This window comes from Haliotis cracherodii, unplaced genomic scaffold (genome assembly GCF_022045235.1).
Source record: "Haliotis cracherodii isolate W230 unplaced genomic scaffold, xgHalCrac1.p SCAF_10, whole genome shotgun sequence".
NCBI lineage: Eukaryota > Metazoa > Mollusca > Gastropoda > Lepetellida > Haliotidae > Haliotis > Haliotis cracherodii.
Genome location: NW_027266265.1, coordinates 54,038,464 through 54,056,705, shown reverse-complemented (window position 1 = coordinate 54,056,705; position 18,242 = coordinate 54,038,464). Strand labels below are relative to the sequence as shown.

The window sequence follows — 18,242 nt, the reverse complement described above, 5'->3', positions numbered from 1 at the left end:
ATGCCGATACAAATTCTGATTGGCGTCTGTGTAATCCTAGAGAATGTCCTAACAATAGTGACGCTGGTAAAATGTCGACGCGTTAAGAACTTCCTTCGTCTCCTCCTCATGAACCAATCTGTGACGGATGCAATGATTGGCATCTTCTTCACGTACCATTCTGCAGTCGTGTACCACCACTTGTACAACACTACTGAATGTCTCATCAGATACAGTGTTGTAGCATTCACGTCAGGTGCGTCGCTTTGCACGATCACCATGCTGTCCATGGAGAGAATTGTCGCAGTGAAGTTACCCTACAGTCACTACAAACTCAACGAAACGCCAGTGATGATCTCAACAGGAGTGACTACGTTGGTAGTTCCTATTTGTGTGGTGTCGTCTGCTTACAGTTTTGCCGACAAGAACATCCCCGAGTGCAACTTCCTTCTTCTCGCAACTTCAACCAGTCTCTTCGTCTTTGCTTTTACAAGCCTTCCCTGCATCATCTTCGTCATTGTCAGCAACGTTTACATGCTCAATGTTGCCAGGCAACAGATCAAAAGAATCGTCCCTAACTTCGTTGGCAGAGAGAAGTACTTAAAGGAGATCAAGATGAACATGAAGGCTACGTTGACAAGTGCAAGCGTCGTTGTCCCATTTCTCATACTAAATACTCCACAATACCTCTTTTTCCTGACCATGGCTATACGCCCGGACCTACGGTACTCGCACTCTGCTATAACTACCCTGAACATACTATTTTCTCTGTTAGTGCTTAACAGTGCACTGAACCCAATAATCTATACATGGCGAGTTGATGGGATTCGAGCAACCTTTATGAGGTATATCTGTCGTAAGAAACCCTCTTTCGAGCCATGAAACAGCATTGATTGTGTAAAAGTGGAATCATTTAAATCCGAAGGGGGGGATTCGAGCAACGTTTATGAATTGTATGTGTTGTAAGATACCCGCAGTCCTACCATGACACAACACAGTGTTGTGTTAAAGAGTAAATATTTGAATTTGATGAGACGATCCGAGCAATATTTATGTAATATTTTTGTCGTAAATAAAAGCGACAAGAACCGTTTCTATATTCACTATTCAATTCTTTATTCATGTACATGTGTAGGCCAGCGGCCCATGGTACAATATTTGGTCCATCATTAACAGTTATATGCTTAGTGTTTGGAGTCCAACATTCATAGCATGGTATATAAAAGTTTCAACATTTCTAATAACAGTTTCATTGTTTACCGCCATAAGCATATTGAAATTAGCAAGATTAGGATGTACAAAATACTTCTGTGGTAAATACTGAAGACGAAGTTCATCATAAGCGTTACAAATTAAGGGAAAATGATATTCATTCTCGACATATCTTTGATTGCAACTATTGCACAGTCTCTGCTCTCGTTGAGTATTAACGTATCTACCAATCTCAATGTGGAGAGTGTGGGAGCTTCAGCGAAATTGGGCTAGTGCAACACGAAATTTGTTTATAGTGATAGCAGACAAATACAACTCTAGACTAAACGAATTTTTGAAAAGTGTATAATGGAACATTTTAGAACTATTTACTGAAGACCAATACCAATCCTGTTCGTAAGCAACTTTTAACCGATCTTCACATTCGGAAATAAATGATTCGGGGCAAATAACATATTGGTTCTCCCATATATATCCAAATCCATGGCTGTATAAAGAGTTTTGACTTTTGTAGCCCAATTAGTTTTACCATGTGTGGCTAGCTGAAATAACATATCATAACTTTTCTTAGGATATCGTGAATTTGGGAGGGACAGAAGTTTACACCAATATTGTATACAGCGTTTATATGCAGAAATGCAGAGTGGGTATCTTCCACACTCTCCTCGCACACAATGATTGGGAGTAGACGTTTTAACACCTAGCAGACGTTTACAAGCAAATACATGGATACTTTCTATTTCTTTACAGTTTTCAAAACTCCACATTTCAGCCCCATATAACATAATTGGAGCAATTTTAGTTTCGAATATTTTAAAAAATAGTTTCAGTGGAATAGGTTTAAGTGATGAAAGCGATTTTAGAACCGAGAACAACACCCGTTTAGCCTGTAATGAAGCATTGTAAGTATGTTTCGACCATGATAAATTCTTTGATACAACTCCCAAATATTTGTACGTGGATATACATTCAAACTGATAACCACTGAAATACCATTTCTCAGATCTAGAAAGTACTCCACCATTCTTAAAAACTACTATTTTCGATTTATCAAGATTTACCTTTAGGAAATAATTCTGGCAATAGAGTACATCGATGCGTTTTCGGAGGCCATATACAGTTTCTAATATAAGAATTACATCATCAGCAAAGAGTAGCAGGAATAGTTGAATTATGTCTGGATGGAGCTGAATTCCGGGTTCACAGTTAGCCTCAATTTCAACAGCTAGATCATTGATAAACAATGAAAACAATCTGTTTATAGATTCGAACGCTTTGTAGAAGTCTACAAATAAAGCATATAGTTTACCTCGCTTCTTCCCCAGAAATCGCTGTATAACTGACTGTAAAATAAACATATTATCAATTGTGGAATAGCCACAACGAAATCCTGCTTACGACTCCACAACTTTATCATAGGCATTACACCAAGACTGCAACCTTCTATTTAGAACAGAAATATATAACTTGCTAAAAATACTTAATACTGTAATCCCTCGGTAGTTATCGGGTGTATTAGTATCCCCTTTCTTGTGTAATGGTACAATTTGGCCAGTCGACCAAGAAATCGGAAATTATGCGGAATCAAACATGACGTTAAACAGACAGGTAATATAGGGAACTAACACATCGTATGCGTATTTGAACATTTCAGCAATAAGCTTATCACTGCCGGCAGCTTTGCCTATTTTCAATCTGTCAATTACCTCCTGCTGTTCAATTGGCGAGTCTAAGATAGATTGGGTTAAGTCATGAAAATTGTTATCTGGTACAGTGTTATCTACATCCCCCATTTCTAAATCGAACAACCCCTTACAATGTGAAAACAATTGCTCAATATTTATATTTGGCTTAGGACGGACAGTGGTAGCAGACAAACGTTTCAAATTTGCCCAAAATATTTTACTCTTATCCAAGTTAGTCAAAATATTACACTGTACATTGTCTTGATATAACTTTGTTTTTCACGGATAACATGTGTATAAGTATTTCTGGCCTTAATACAATTACAAAGTGATGACGAATCTTTTAGTGATCGGAAAACCTTAAGAAACCTATATCTTTCACAGCGGTGGTATTCACACTCCTTATCGAACCATGGCTGTTTACTTCTAAAAATATAAGAAGGGCGTTTCATACATTTCGCAGCGGTACATAAAACATCTGAAAATACCTCAACTTCTTTATCAATTTTACCTGAAGCGATAAAACCGGAACACTTGTCAAGCATTGAAATAGAATTTGTAGACAGTAAACTGTCTCTAAAAGTTTGAGTTTTGTCCTCGTTCCACACAAAGGCGACTTTACTATCAAATAGTGATGATACCTGGTGTTCGCAAAAGGGTGAGAGTATCCTGCTCTGGTTGCACCCGTCACTAACACATGCAAAGGTAAGTCAAATGTTCACTAACAAAAACACGGGATCATATGGTACAAGTCAAAATAGGGAACTGCATCGGGCATCATTTTTGTCAATGATGCTTCAAATTTGGAAATGTCCTCCACGTGTCTTAAAATCTCGAAAGCGGCGTTTAAGAATCTGTAATATCAATGGAGAAGGGTTTGTTTTGTTGTTATTTCCAAAGATTGACATGTGGCGTTAAATATACAATGGATGCTACGTGTACGGGTTTTTTCTTTTCAAATAAAACAGCTTGACATAGACAATCGACATTATAATGAATTGTAATTGCAATAGTTTTTTCGACTTTGCATACAGGCGATAGATACCACATTAAGCCTTCGACAAATGTTTTTTCGCTTTTAATACTAGATGTATAAATATTATTTTTTTGCTAACAGTGATATGTGATTATGTTGTTCCAGTCAAGATGGGGTTGACTTAAAGATTTCCACTTCTGTATTCTTCCAATGCAAAGTTACGTAGATGTGCCAGTTAAAGGCAAGTAACATGAAACACCTGTACCCAAACACCGCATTCACAGTTACTGAATTAGAAATAAGCGATCTCATAAAGTCACTACCATGCAATAAATCAAGCGGACCAGATAATATAAACCCTAGACTTTTAAAACCCTTGGCTGACAGTATTGCCATCCCATTATGTATAATTTTCAATCGACCTTTAAAAGAAGCAATCTTTCCAGGAAACTGGAAACTTGCTCACGTCATGCCATTATACAAGAAAGGTGACAAAGCATTACCCTCAAACTACAGACCAATTAGCTTGTTATCTATTCTTGGAAAACTAAAGGAGAGATTAGTTTTTTAAACGCTTTAACAACTATTTCAATATGAATAGTCTCCTGTACAAATATCAATCCGGCTTTGTACCAGGACATTCTACTACCTCACAATTAATAGAAATTTATAATGATATTGTCTCATCTGTTGACAAGCACGAATACTATTGTTTGGTATTGTGTGGTGTATCGAAAGCATTTGACAGAGCTTGGCACAAAGGATTACTTCATAAATTACAAAAATACGGTGTAACGGGCAAGCTATTACTATGGTTAGAAGACTATATTAGTCAGAGCAGACAAAAGAATTTTGTAAATGGCAGCCTTCATCTTTGAAATTCACCAGAGCCGGTTTCCCCCAGGGCTCGGTATTAGGTCCCATTTTGTTTCTGGTCTACATTAACGATCTCCCTGATAATCTAGTGAATTCCACTCGCCTTTTTGCAGACGATACTTCCATTGGTACATCATCTCTTCACTTACAAATGATAGAACACAGATCAAAAAGTGATCTAGAGCTTCTCAATACCTGGCTGGTTAAGTTTAACTCGGACAAAACAACATTTATTCTCATTGTAAAAACCGCACTGCAGATATTATTCATAACAATACCGCACTTAGCGCATCTATCTCGCACTGACACCTGGGCGTTACACTCTCCCATGATATGAAGTGGAAAACTCACGTTGATAACATTTGCCGCTCAGCTTCCAAAATGATTTGTTCGTCAAGAACCGTTAAATATTTACTTGATAGACAAACCCTGTCCAAAGTCTATCTTGTTTTCATAAGGCCTATATTAGAATATGCTTCAGAGGTATGGGACAACTGAAAACTCGAAGCCGCTCGCATAGTAACAGGTCTCCCTAAATTCTCTTCAAGATCGAGTTTATATTTTGAGACAGGATGGGAATCACTATCTTATAGAAGGTTAAATAAAAAAAACTTTGTACAATCTACAGTTTTGTTAATAACCTATGCCCATCGTATTTACATGACATGTTACCACCCAAAGTATCAACTTTTAGTAGATATGAGTTACGAAATCAGAATAATCTGAATTTGCCGCAAGCACGAACAGTTACATACCAACAATCATTTATACCTTTTTCAATCAAATTATGGAATGAGTTACCACCTGAATACAGAAGTGCAACATCATTATCAAATTTTAAACACATGATTAAAACAACCATTACAGCTCCACCTCCATACTTCTCAATCGGCAACCGTAGAGCTAATATTTTACATACACGCCTAAGGCATTCTTGCAGTTCCTTAAATGCAGACCTCTTTAAAGTAAATTTATCTGATACTTTGTCCTGCTCTTGTGCAAACCCATGTGAAAACAACATACACTTTTTTCTTGATTGTCCCAATTACACTATTCCCAGAAATATCATGTTCGCTAACATTATAAAAGCTGGAACTACATGTACAATACAAAATATTCTCTACGGTGATGTATCCCTATCTGAAAGTCACAATAACCTCATCTTCAACAGCGTTCAAAAATATATACTGTCGACTAATAGATTCGAGTAACCCTTTATCATTAATACAGAATATTGCTCTGCGACCATTTATTATTAATTACGCCATCAGTGAATAAACTTCATGCATGTATATGAATACATGTGTATCTCTACCCCCTTCTGTAAACATAAGTTTACGGGTATATATATGTAGTGTGTGTATGTATGCATATATGTACATGTACATAAGTGTATGTATGATTGTGTAATTATATATGTAGTCTTGCTTGTATTTTGGATTAATGTGTATATACAAGTAAACTGTGTCTATAGGCAATTCTTATGCATGTCTATGTTATTCTTGCAAACATTATGTTTATGTTCTTGTGTAAATATATTTGTCTTTGTTACTATAAATGTAATATGTGCATATATATTTGAGTATGTGTATGTATGTATGATTGTGTGTATATATGATTATGTGTATATGTATGTATTTCTGTATACGTATGTATATATATGTATATATATGTATGTATGTATGTATAATCAATGTCTGTACATATAGAGTAGGGAAAGGGCCCCCTAAGTTGGATAACTTTTGCCAAATCCCGTTGACCATATATGTCAATAAAACATGTTTAAAACAAACAAACAAACACCGCATTGTAAAAATAAAATAGTTGATGTCCATCAATCGTACTAAGCTAAGACCGTCTTAACTCCCATGCACGCCATGGCAGATTAACTATAGTAATAGGGAACGGGGTATGCTTTAACTTCGTTGATTAGTATGACCCAAGTGCAGCTGCAGCTTTGTGGAAAAGGGGAAGTGAGCTTTTTCGAAAGGTTGGGAGGGGGCAATTGAATATTTTTTAAATGTTTAGGTAAAAATTCCGATAAAATTGTTTTTGTGTAGACAAAAATGAACCAATTAAACTTTATGTTTTGTTGAAAACATGTCACCAAATGATTTAGTAATATATTTTTTCAATACGTTAACATGGTTAGTACACTTCCAAAAAGGAGAGATCCTTTTTTTTATATGAACATTGTAATAGGTAACCTGTTGTAACAGCCTTATACACACATTGTTTTTTAGCATTTTAGGATTAATCAAATATTTCAAAATGTTTGATAGTTAATTTCATCCCGTATCGTCATGTATCGCCGTAACTGAGATCGACATATTAGACGTCTTCAAATCACACACGATACGGGTTTGAACCCCGCTGGCGACACATTTCCTGACAAAATTTGAAAACATTCACTTTTCAAAATAAAAAAAAAATATGGATCCATCTATTCCAAGAGTTAGTTATTTAAAACGTTGATTCTGTATTATGTATAATTCACAAACAACTGTCAATTCTTGAATAATAAAGCATTTAAACAATAGAATGATGCTGCAGATGGGTTTTAACTTGTGAACAATGTGCAATTCATGCTTCGTTGTGTCCTGAAACTTCTTGTCATCATATCAGTAATATCTTAAGTTCGGTGTTGTTTGTCCTGTACGCCTCTGATAAAGGTAATATATCCTGCAAACAAAGAAACGCAAAAGTGATTTTAGATGTCAACAGATGGTAATCGATTTTTTATAATTGGCAAACATCATTGTCATTGACCCAGGTTCCATGGAACAGTATATTTTTAAAGTTTAGGTAATTGTTCTCAATATCTTGTATGGCAACCATTAGAGCCCATAACTGACTAGCATAGTCGTCCCATTGATACTGAATTGTGGATTGGGAAATGTTCACCCACTCTGCCTGCAGTGATTGTGCCAACGCTCGGTGGTTCTGTGGTTGCTGATGACGTTCTCGCAGTCGTTTATCCAGTGCATCCCAATGCGGAGTCTAGTTATGGTGCTTGATGCTACATGGTAAAACCTGGTTATGGCTGAAGTTGGTTCTCCTGTTTTCAGTCGGCCAATGGCGTTGTTGCATTGGGGCATGTTTTCACTGTTCAATTGCTGTAAGATTATGATGGCATGCAAATGAAAAGCCAACGTTTTTATAGCCCAGCAAGTGATGTTGCACCTGCATGTCATGTTGGTGTGTTTCGGTGTCATTTTTTGCGATTTTTCTATCTTTTCATCAAACATCTGCAGTACTTCATTCTTTCCACACAAATCAATCCCAATCCATACTGAAATGACCAATTCATTTTTGAGTATTAATTTTGTATGGGTAGCGGTAACACTCTGTCAGATACAGTTAAAGGTGCACATCCTAGCTTTTGATTTGCACCAACGCTGTCTTTTACCAGACTACAAGTATAAACTCGACTTCCTCTGTTTTATCCAGTTGGGTGACATAGAGTAAATAGGGCGCGTCCATATGACATGTGTGTTCATCAGTACAGTCTGATCCATTCGTTAATCGTTTCAGAATAAATTCAAGGAAATTACATGTCAATTGAACCAGAGATTTTAACACCTCAGCAATTTAGCGCTTCGATTCATAAAAAATGGCTGCCGATAGATCACGCCCATATGAAATGTTAAACGTATCTATATTTCCTCTATGAGACGCTGGGTCTCTACCAGAACCAGTTCTAAACGCTCCATTCCAAATTAAAATATAGAGGTATCTACTCTCCAGTGGGACTATATCAAATTTCAAAACACAGTAGGTTTATCTCCTAATTTAATACTAAGATATTATGGTATATGGTGTAGAAATCTGGGGGTTCGCTTTGAGGGATTCCTTTGAAAAGGTGCAAAGAGAATTTTAGAAGGTGTCTAGGTGTTTCAAAACAAAGGTCAAGTCGTGTCCTTGTGGGTGACGTTAGGAGAGGAATAATTAATGTGTCCATTATTATTGTCGTTGATTGAATTAAATGAGAAATTTACAGTTTATTATGAAACTTTTTTCAAGAGAATAACAAAAGGCAAGAAGCGATATTAACTCCATAAATGACCATCTGCAGTTAGGGTGCCTTAACGTAAAAGAAAAGTCAACAGTTTGTTTTACGGCCCAGACACTTTTACGGAAACGGAAACTTCATTCCAGCTACTTTGGCCGTGGGAATTAGTAACAGATGCATGGCGGTCAACTGCCAAAGTAGTTACAGTTGTAGCATGGTGTCTTGTGGTGTTCTGGGACTGGCTTGAACTCGTTGTCAGCACGAGTGAATGATTCGATCCACTCCGATGGTGCACGAGTCAACCATTCGCCCCACACCTCCGATGGTGACAACATCGTCCCTGATTCCACTATATGTATCATAAAACCTTCTGTAGCCTTTCCTCCTCCGAAGGAGGGTGCCGCGGTGCTCTGGCGAACATCCTTGGTGGGTCGCTGATGACGAGGAGCCTTTCCTCCTCTTCCAGTGGATGTAGCCGGGGCACTCCTACTACGAGCCTTTCCTCCGGGGAAATTAGCCGGGATGAATGTAGCCAGGGTGGATTGACGTGTTGTCTGCATTGGCCGAGGCATCTCTGATGATTTTTTCACAAGTGACGACTTACTTACTTACTTACTTTGGAGATTTTCGCACACGGACCCGGACAGGCCATTTAATGTGTTTCCGAAAGAGGCGAAAGTGGTGTGTGCAACTCAAGAGGGGGCTTTAGGGGTTGCTTATATAGAATTTGGGAATTTTGAGATTTGGAATAGATGCCGATGGGGTTGGGGGGAAGAACTAAGGGAGCTGGGTATGGTGGATGTTTGTTTGTTTGTTTATAGTGTTTTTAGATGCGTTTTATTATTTCCGTTTTGATTAAGAATACGCCTAAGGCCTTGAAGTTTTCTAGTTTATTTTGTGGGTTTAGTATTGCTTCTAGAGTGAGAGCCTTGTTTAGATTGAGGGTGGTTTGTAATGCGGTTCGATGTGTTAGGTAGTGTGTGCAGTGGATGAGTTTGTGTTCTGGGGTTTCTAGTTGTTTGCAGTGTGGGCAGTTACCTGTAGTGTGTGTTTTTTATTTTTTGCAGGTGGTTATTTAGGTTGGTGTCTCCTGTTTGGAGTTTAGTGATTACTCTGTCGATTTTTTTTGATGGATGGAGAACTTTTGGTTTGGTTAGTGGTTTGCTGAGTACTTTTTTGATTTGGCTATTTGAGTTTAGATAAAGGTTATGCCATTTTTTGGTGATTTTTTGCTTGTTTACACTTTTAATTTCTGATTTTGAGATGGGTACGTTTAAGCTTATTTCTTGGATTTTGAGGGATAGTTTATCTGCTTTATCGGCGTGTTCATTACCGTATATTCCTACGTGGGCGGGTATCCACAAGAAGGATATTTGTTTGCCTGCCCTAGTTAGGTCGTTGGAGCTTTTAAGTATTTGATTTATTAATTTAGGTCGTTTTTTGGTATTTTTGTTTTGGAAGGCTTGCAGTCCACTTAGGGAGTCGGTAAGTATTAGGATTTTTTTGTGGTTTTCAGATTCTTGATTATGGAGGGCTGAGGCCATGCCCATTAGTTCTGCCGTGAATATTGATTGGTTGTTTGGGAGTCGGAAGGATTGTGTGGTTTAAGTTGGTTGTGTGGTATGGACTCCGAAACCTGTGTGTTTGGAGGTCGGATCTGAAGATCCGTCCGTGTAATTGTGACACCAATTTGGCCAATTTTCGTGTATGTATGCTAGTGTGGTGGTTTTAGCTATGTTTGGGTCGGTTTGTTTATTTATTTGGCTAGCTAGTGTTGTGTCTTTTTTGGGTATTTTAAGTTTAGTTTATATACATATATATATACATATATATATTTATATTAATATGATTAGAGAGAGATTGATAGACATACGTGGTGTTTTACTCGTAGGCGTGTACCTCCAAGAGGACGGGGAGGATATGGGTTCTTTTTGATTGTCGTTTGTGTTGGCAAAGAAATTTTCAAAATGTTTCTCTCAGGGGAGATTGGAGGTCCTGAAAAGGACCGTTTGGTGAAGAGGAAGATAACAAAAACGGAACCGGAACAGGAACGGGAAACAGGAACGGGAAAACAGGAACGGAAACGTCATCCTAGGAATGTGGCCATGCTACTTCATTTGCGTTGCTCTTATTCGCAGGCTTCTGGAAGATCTGATTCCTCCCTCCTTCCCGCCTTCCCGCCTTCCCGCCTTCCCGCCGCCGTCGCCATCTTGGATGGGGGGATGCCCCCACGGAACCGGACGTGCCGCCATCTTGGATGCGCACACTCCCTCTCCAGATCCGGAAGTGCCACCATCTTGCGCATGCGCAGAGTCCACTTCTGTCCCACGGTCCTGCCTACAACTTCTCATGTGTTTAGACCCTAAACGTGTTGTGACAGAACACACCAAATGTATATTCTGTTTAGGATGTAAACATATTCCTAGATCTTATGCAGTTACACATATGTCATCTCCACAGCTGTACATTTGGCGCTATACCAAGACACTCTGTGACGTTTTCACAAGCCTCTGTCACTCCTAGCACACAACGCACTATTTTAAATGCCTTTTTCTTTTATTCCCGATGCAGCTTCCATCCATCAGAACATCTGAGCATGGCATTATGCTAATTACCATAATAGTACCCCAATATCAATTATACTGTAATTGTACGAACTCACTCAAAATATAAATGTATAAATGAAATAGTTGATCGACATTTGTGAAATAACAAAACAAGGAGATCTGCACCTGCTCAATGTAAGATGTCCCTGTCAGCAGTCTGCAATCTGTGTTTTAACTATGATGAAAGCACATTGGGCGTTCTGCCCCAGGACTTTTTTGCACCATCTGACCCCAGGCACATAGGCATGACAATCTAAATGACGTCATGCGAAAAATAGCTCGTATAGTACATTCAAACCGGTCGAGAGCGTGAAATCAGGTCATACAGCCAATCGTCTGTCAGCTGTGTAAACAAAATGCTGTGATGAACTAGGTCACATAGCAACCTTGTCCACTGAAGGCAAACAGTTGTGTAACCAAACCTTTGAGGAAGGCAGTCCTCTGAATCCACGAGTTAACATACACATATAGAAGCGTGTTTTGTCATTGAATGTATCCAAGCTCCTTTAACTCTCTATAAATATGAATGGCTATGTAGTCGATAAATATATAAGCTCTATTTACATCGTTAAGGCATCATTTCACGTGGAACAATGCCGACTGATGGTTGGAAAGTATATTTATCTGGTATTTATTTTAATCCCAAACACCCAGCTTCTATTCTGGGCCCAATAAGCTGTATCTCATTGTCAAAAAAGGAGGGGAAATTTGATATTAGTTTACATCACATAAAGAAGTGGTTGGCATCCCAAGATGCCTATTCGCTTCAGCGACCTTTAAGATACAAGTTCAAGAAGAACAGAGTGGTGGCTTCAGGCCTCAATGCTCGATGGGATATTGACTTGGCTGATGTATCTAATATAGCCTCGGACAATAACGGTGTGAAATACTTATTCATAGCTATAAATGTATTTACACGTTTTCTGTGGGTCGAGACCCTTAAAAATAAAATGCCAGACGCTGTCATTAAGGCCATGAAGAATATATTTTCCCCGGCTACTCTGCCATGAATTATACGACAAACGTTGCGAATTTGATAATAAGAAAGTGAACGCCTTTCTACAAAATAAAGGAATCACTTATTATGTGACACAGAATGAAACCAAAGCTCCTTATGCTGAACGGATGATCAGAACTTCTAAAACAGCTATGTACAGATATTTTAACTATAAACAGAGCTATCATTATTTAATGTTTTGCAAGACTTGGTGAAGGATTATAATCACAAGCCTCACAGATCCCTGACTGAATGATCACCCTCGGATATAAGTAAAGCTAATGAAGCTTTAGGATGGATAGAACAATACGTTGACACTTTAATGAAACGAGTCAAATCGAAAGTTGAAATCATGCGGAAGTCAATGAAGAAACCCTGTAAGTTTTATGTGGGTGATCAAGTGAGACTGTCTCATTTGAGACATACATTTCAAAGAGACTATCAAGAAAAATGGACTAATGAAATCTTTATCATAAGAAGAAGGTACTTTCATGATGGTATACCAATCTATCTGTTGAAAGATATGGCAGAGGATCCTATACAAGGCAGTTTCTATACAAATGAACTACAGAGAGTTTACAAGCTTGCAGACACTGTGTGGCGAGTGGAGAAGGTATTGAAGAAAAGGAAACGAGTTGGCATAAAAGAGGTGTTTGTGAAATGGACGGGCTATCCGAAACAGTTTAAGAGTTGGATCCCAGAGACTGATCTTCAGAGTATATAAGGATCTTCCTCTTGAGAAAATGTTCATTTACTCTCCACTCGTCATGGAGTTCACATCGTGTCCTGATTGTAAGAAACAGTTTTCTAGGAAAGATGCTATGCTGAGACATAGAAGGAATAAGCATTCACCAACACCAACACCATTTACTCCACCACCACTACCACCTAAGGACGCAGAACAGTTCAAGTTCAAGGTCAATATTGATTGAGCTTATAGAGGCATACACGTGAAAACCGTTGTACATACTATTTAAATCCACAGATGTAGAAACGTAAAACCTGGTGTGTATACCTCCATAAACGCAAACTCATATATACTTTGTTACACAGTGGTTTTGCTAAGTAATATGATCTCTGTTATCTGTCTTCATGATCAACTTTCCCCAGCCCTCCCTACATTTCATATCATACATGATGTTGATGGATAAAACAACTAATAATTATGCGGAAGAATTAATGTAATTTTTTAAATCAGAATGCTTTAAAGTTTCATCCAATGGTGTCTGAGGTTATTCGTAGAAAATACTCCCCAATAACATTTAGTTTTTATATGTTATGATGACACATCTCTCTTATCTGTAGCGCTTTGTGCATCACTGAGTGTATGGAGGCAAACGCAATAAAAGTACACATTATTATTATTATTATTATTATTATTATTATTATTATTATTATCATTATTATTATTTCTTATCCCAAATGCACACCACACCACAGCGCACACCCTATTTCCCCCAATGCAGCTCCAATTTCCCCAAACTATTAACACATTCATGCAGTCACTTATTATACCGTGTATAGATGTGTTCAGATGAATTTTCACTATTATTGCAGATGAGACAACATCTCTGGGATACGTTCAAAATTGTTACTAATAACAAAGAATCTAAATGGATAAGCCTAGAAAGCTTCCTTGCTTTTCTGAAAATCCACCACACAGTTCATGTTAAGTTGAGAGACATACGCCAATTCAACATACAGAGGAAAATACAGTCCCATTCATTAAGTGTGCCATCTGTTCACCAAAAGTATTTGGATGATGATTGGTCGATTGTATTCGAGGAACGCCAAATAAGTTTTGTATCATTTTTGAGATTTTGTCTAGAAAACCTTCTGACAAATAATACTCATTTGATTGACATCCCATGTCTGTTTACATCGTATCAAACACATTTCTCCAACGAAGAATGGGAAAAGATCACGATCTTTGAAAACCATTTCTGGAAAACTGTTGAAGACTATACTAGACTGCAGAAAGTTGGCTTTTACAGTGATCGCTCAGTGAGAAGAAGATGAGACATTTTCCACCAATGCCAAAATCTGTACGCATTACAACCACATCTCGTCTATTGTGCTAAAAACACAATGAAATTAAATTTAGACAGGAGGGTAGCTGCAGTCAAAGCAGAAGGCAATTTTTTTTATTGACAGAATCAAGAAATCTTTCCAGACTGGTGGATGAAAACGTTAAAGAAGAATTAGAAAAACTCCTGCCAGGATTCTTCAATAGTGTCATCTGCCTGGATTGTGATCATGAAGGTACCCAAAATCATCCCCGTGGAATCCATGTGTTCCTAGATGCAGACAAAGAACAAAGCTTGTTTAACTGTGATGATGTGTGTGTTCTCATCGAATATATACACTTGCCACTGTACACAAGGACAACTGTGTGGAAATAGCCATGCTTGGCCATTCAGATATTAATGAAGATGTGATCAGCAGACGTTTCCACCTACGAGACAGTATAAGGAAGGGTGAAATATCAAGTACAAGACTATATTTCATTTCTGACTCTGAACACATTCTGGATGTTGAAAGCACATCTTGTCCAACATGTACACCTGTTCTGAGTCATGAGGATCCTTTCAAGACCTTTGATTTGCTGAGAGAATGGAAATTTCACGTCCCACTACCATTCCAAATCCTATTGGAAACATTTCTCAATGGAACCACATTGAGGAAGTCTCAAAACAAAAATAAGTATTTGATGGAGAAACTTGACAAACTTCACCTGCTCTTTGATGCTCTGTTGAACACAAACAATCGGAACTACATTGGCATTCAACAAGACGTAAACACAGATGAACTCTCAGCATCGTATCACAGTGCCACAAAAGTATTAAACTTGACTTCTCAAGGCGGACTGACAAGTTCCTTCAATAAAGCAACGAGTCGTTTGCAGGACTAAGCTGATGCCGATACATGTTATTACAACACATTTCTAAAGAAATATGACTTGGAATATGAGGCGATTGATGGAATCAAGAGACCCGTGTCACTCCAGGACTGCCACTTAATCTTCTGTTTGGACAACTGTTTGGTGCGCCTTTCCTTTCATCGTGATCCAGACAGGGGAGAGTCCAGATCATCACAAATTTGCTCTCTTCCAATGACTCTCATGGGAATTCCGAAGAATGCTGCCATCACTCAGGACTGGCATGATTTGTGATGGATCAAATGCTTGTAAATGCAAAGATACCACCATACTGAAATCATGTGAAAGGCAGTATGTATTTCATGAGCTTACAGTGGCAGAGGATCAACAACGAAAGAGACTCAATTCTGCTTTAACATGGGGCCATTTTAAACTTTGGAGAAACATTGACACATCTCAAGTATTCCCCTTGTTGAAAACCGCACTGGAGAAAAATGAGGATAATGACTCTATCACATTTGATGCATACAATTTGGACACAGATGAGTCTGATGAAGAAATACCAAGCGACTGGAAAACCAGATCATGACAGAGAACTGGATACCATTCTGTTTCAAATTGACAAGCAAGAAGGTCTCATGGACTCATCATTCTCTGAAGCATCATCTGGTGAGGAAATCATCTCTCAGTTATCCTTTTCTGGTGACCATGAATCCCCTAATGAAGACTTAACTGCTCTCAATGAAAGCATTGGCGCCCTGTCACTTGGATGTTGTCCTCTCGACACAATGGTTCCATCTCCATCTGATCAATCGTCAGAAGATCTTGTTGACACTTTTGATCAGGAAACATCTAGAGATCATGAACACCAGTTCTCAACGATGGGATTTGAAACATTCAATCCTCCACCCTTACTGGTGCGCCACCCACCACAAGCCATAGACAGAGATGACGACATAAAGAAGTTGAAGGACATTCTTATGAAAGCTGGAAACTATTCCGATACCTGTCGCATTCTGTTTGCCCCTGATAACAAAATTGGGAGATGCTTGTTTAAGCTGATGGCACAGGATGAAAAGTACAAGAGGTATTTACCTGAATTTCCCCTCCTCCATCTCCGGAAGTCCAAGATTGGAAATCTTCTAACTGCTTACAAAGATGCTGGTCTGTATCACTTATTTGGATATATGTAAGACACAAGCACGGACTGGGAACATCTTGTTAGCACCGAGAACATAGAAGTTGCCACACACAATATCAGGAGGATCTCATATGCACTACATCTTGCATTTGTGATGAAATCTCTTGAGGTACTTCACCCAGATGACTCCAGTGCTCTCTTTGAGTGGCTCAAAGAGGCCAATCGAGTATCCAATGAGAGATGGGAACATGAGTATGAACATTTCATCAAGGATGGGTGCACTCAGAATGCAACGTTTTCACTTCATCATGATATAATGACCCATTGTGATGAAATATTGGCACTGTCTGTGGCTGAGAGGGTTGGAGGTGAGACTGGGTATGACCTATTATTAGGCAAAGTGAAAGCTTCCCTACCATTTGCGTTTTTGAATGGAGCATCCTCATATGGTACTTTCTGTTGTGAGCTTCTGCTAGAGCACTACACTGCTGGCTACTTCCATCAGAAATTCAAGAGGACGTTCTTTAGCTGCCCATGCAAAGGCAGTTCCAGACATTTTGCACTGGACACTCACAGAGAGATGGACCATAGTGATGCACTGAAAGGTTTTCGTCCCAGAGCCACTGTGACATCTGTATTACCAAGAATGTCTCTTGTTGACAGATACCAGGAAATGGAAAGTTACAGAGATGATGATTTGTCGCTACCTCATCCAGCAGGTGTTCACAAAAGCAGAACATGAGGTATATCAGATCAAGACCTGAAGAAGATATACCCAACAGCCCTCCTTATTCTAAGGCAAGGTGGACTTGATCATCAGAAGTGCGACTTACCCATCAATGTGTATTCCAAAGAAAGATCAACTTTGCCTGACGCAGTATTGGATAGAAAAACATTTGATGTGGGAAGATACCTCATTGACAGACATGTACAGAACAAGATCTTTCATGATCTAACATCTGATCCACTAAATCACTTCAAAACCTCACAAAATGCAAAGGAATTGATCAAGAAGGCAAAGGTGACGAAAGGTGTTACAATCAGAAGAATGTCCTGTAAGCCACAGATCATGCTGCAAGATGAAAAGGAAGTCAAGAGGAAGAGAAAGCTCAAGACATTGATTGGGATTGCAGAGGGACTCTCATCAGATATGAACACTTGCCAAGCTATGGTAAAACCAGATGGTTCCAAATCAGCTGTGCACAAATTAAGGGGAATGAAAGGCATTCATAAATGTAATTGCTAACGCATGTGGACAAGAAGAGAGCATGGGGAATGAAGACTGCCTGCGAAAAGATGATCTTGCTGAATTTGAATTGAAAGACCTACCGGTGCATAAACTCCAAATGGTAAGCCATTCTGTTGTGGAACTTGCTGGGGTCAAATTCAAAACCGTAGCAAAGTCAGGATATGAGTATGTGAAAGCTGTTAAGGATAGCATAATAAAATCCATCAAAAAGAAACTACCCAAAGCTAAACACATGGTCCTATGTTAAGAAAAGTACTCATTCACTCCAGATGACTTTAAGGCAGCCACAAGACTCAAGAGAGGCAAGACTCATACCTTAAAAGAGGAACAGAAATAATAAGCAGTTCAACATTTGACAAGACTGCTGTGACCTCTACTGATACTGGGAAGGCTGCTATCAGCTCATTTCTTGCTGGAAATATTGCAATCTTGGGCATTCATCAGGATTTCATCTTGGACATAGACAGTGAGTGGTAGTAGATGGTTGCAGTTTTGGAAATCAAGTTGTCAATGCTCTACAAAATATGCCGTACCAACGAGGACAATATTTTCTCATGACAAGTCACCGATTACAAGTACACTTGATCATATTCAACAGAGGAAAGGTGAAGCAGAGATGGCGCAAATGGAT

At 38.6% G+C, this 18,242-nt stretch overlaps 1 protein-coding gene across 1 annotated transcript; it reads left to right on the top strand.

Annotated features, from left to right (window-relative positions):
• Positions 1 to 861, top strand: LOC139453900 (melanocortin receptor 5-like). The gene has a single exon (XM_071235347.1). The coding sequence runs from the start codon at positions 1 to 3 to the stop codon at positions 859 to 861; it is 861 nt and encodes a 286-aa protein (XP_071091448.1).
• The last annotated feature ends 17,381 nt before the right edge of the window (positions 862 to 18,242 follow it).

Excerpts from the sequence above, each read along its gene's own strand:
- LOC139453900 (XM_071235347.1), top strand. The coding sequence starts at position 1 with ATGCCGATACAAATTCTGATTGGCGTCTGTGTAATCCTAGAGAATGTC.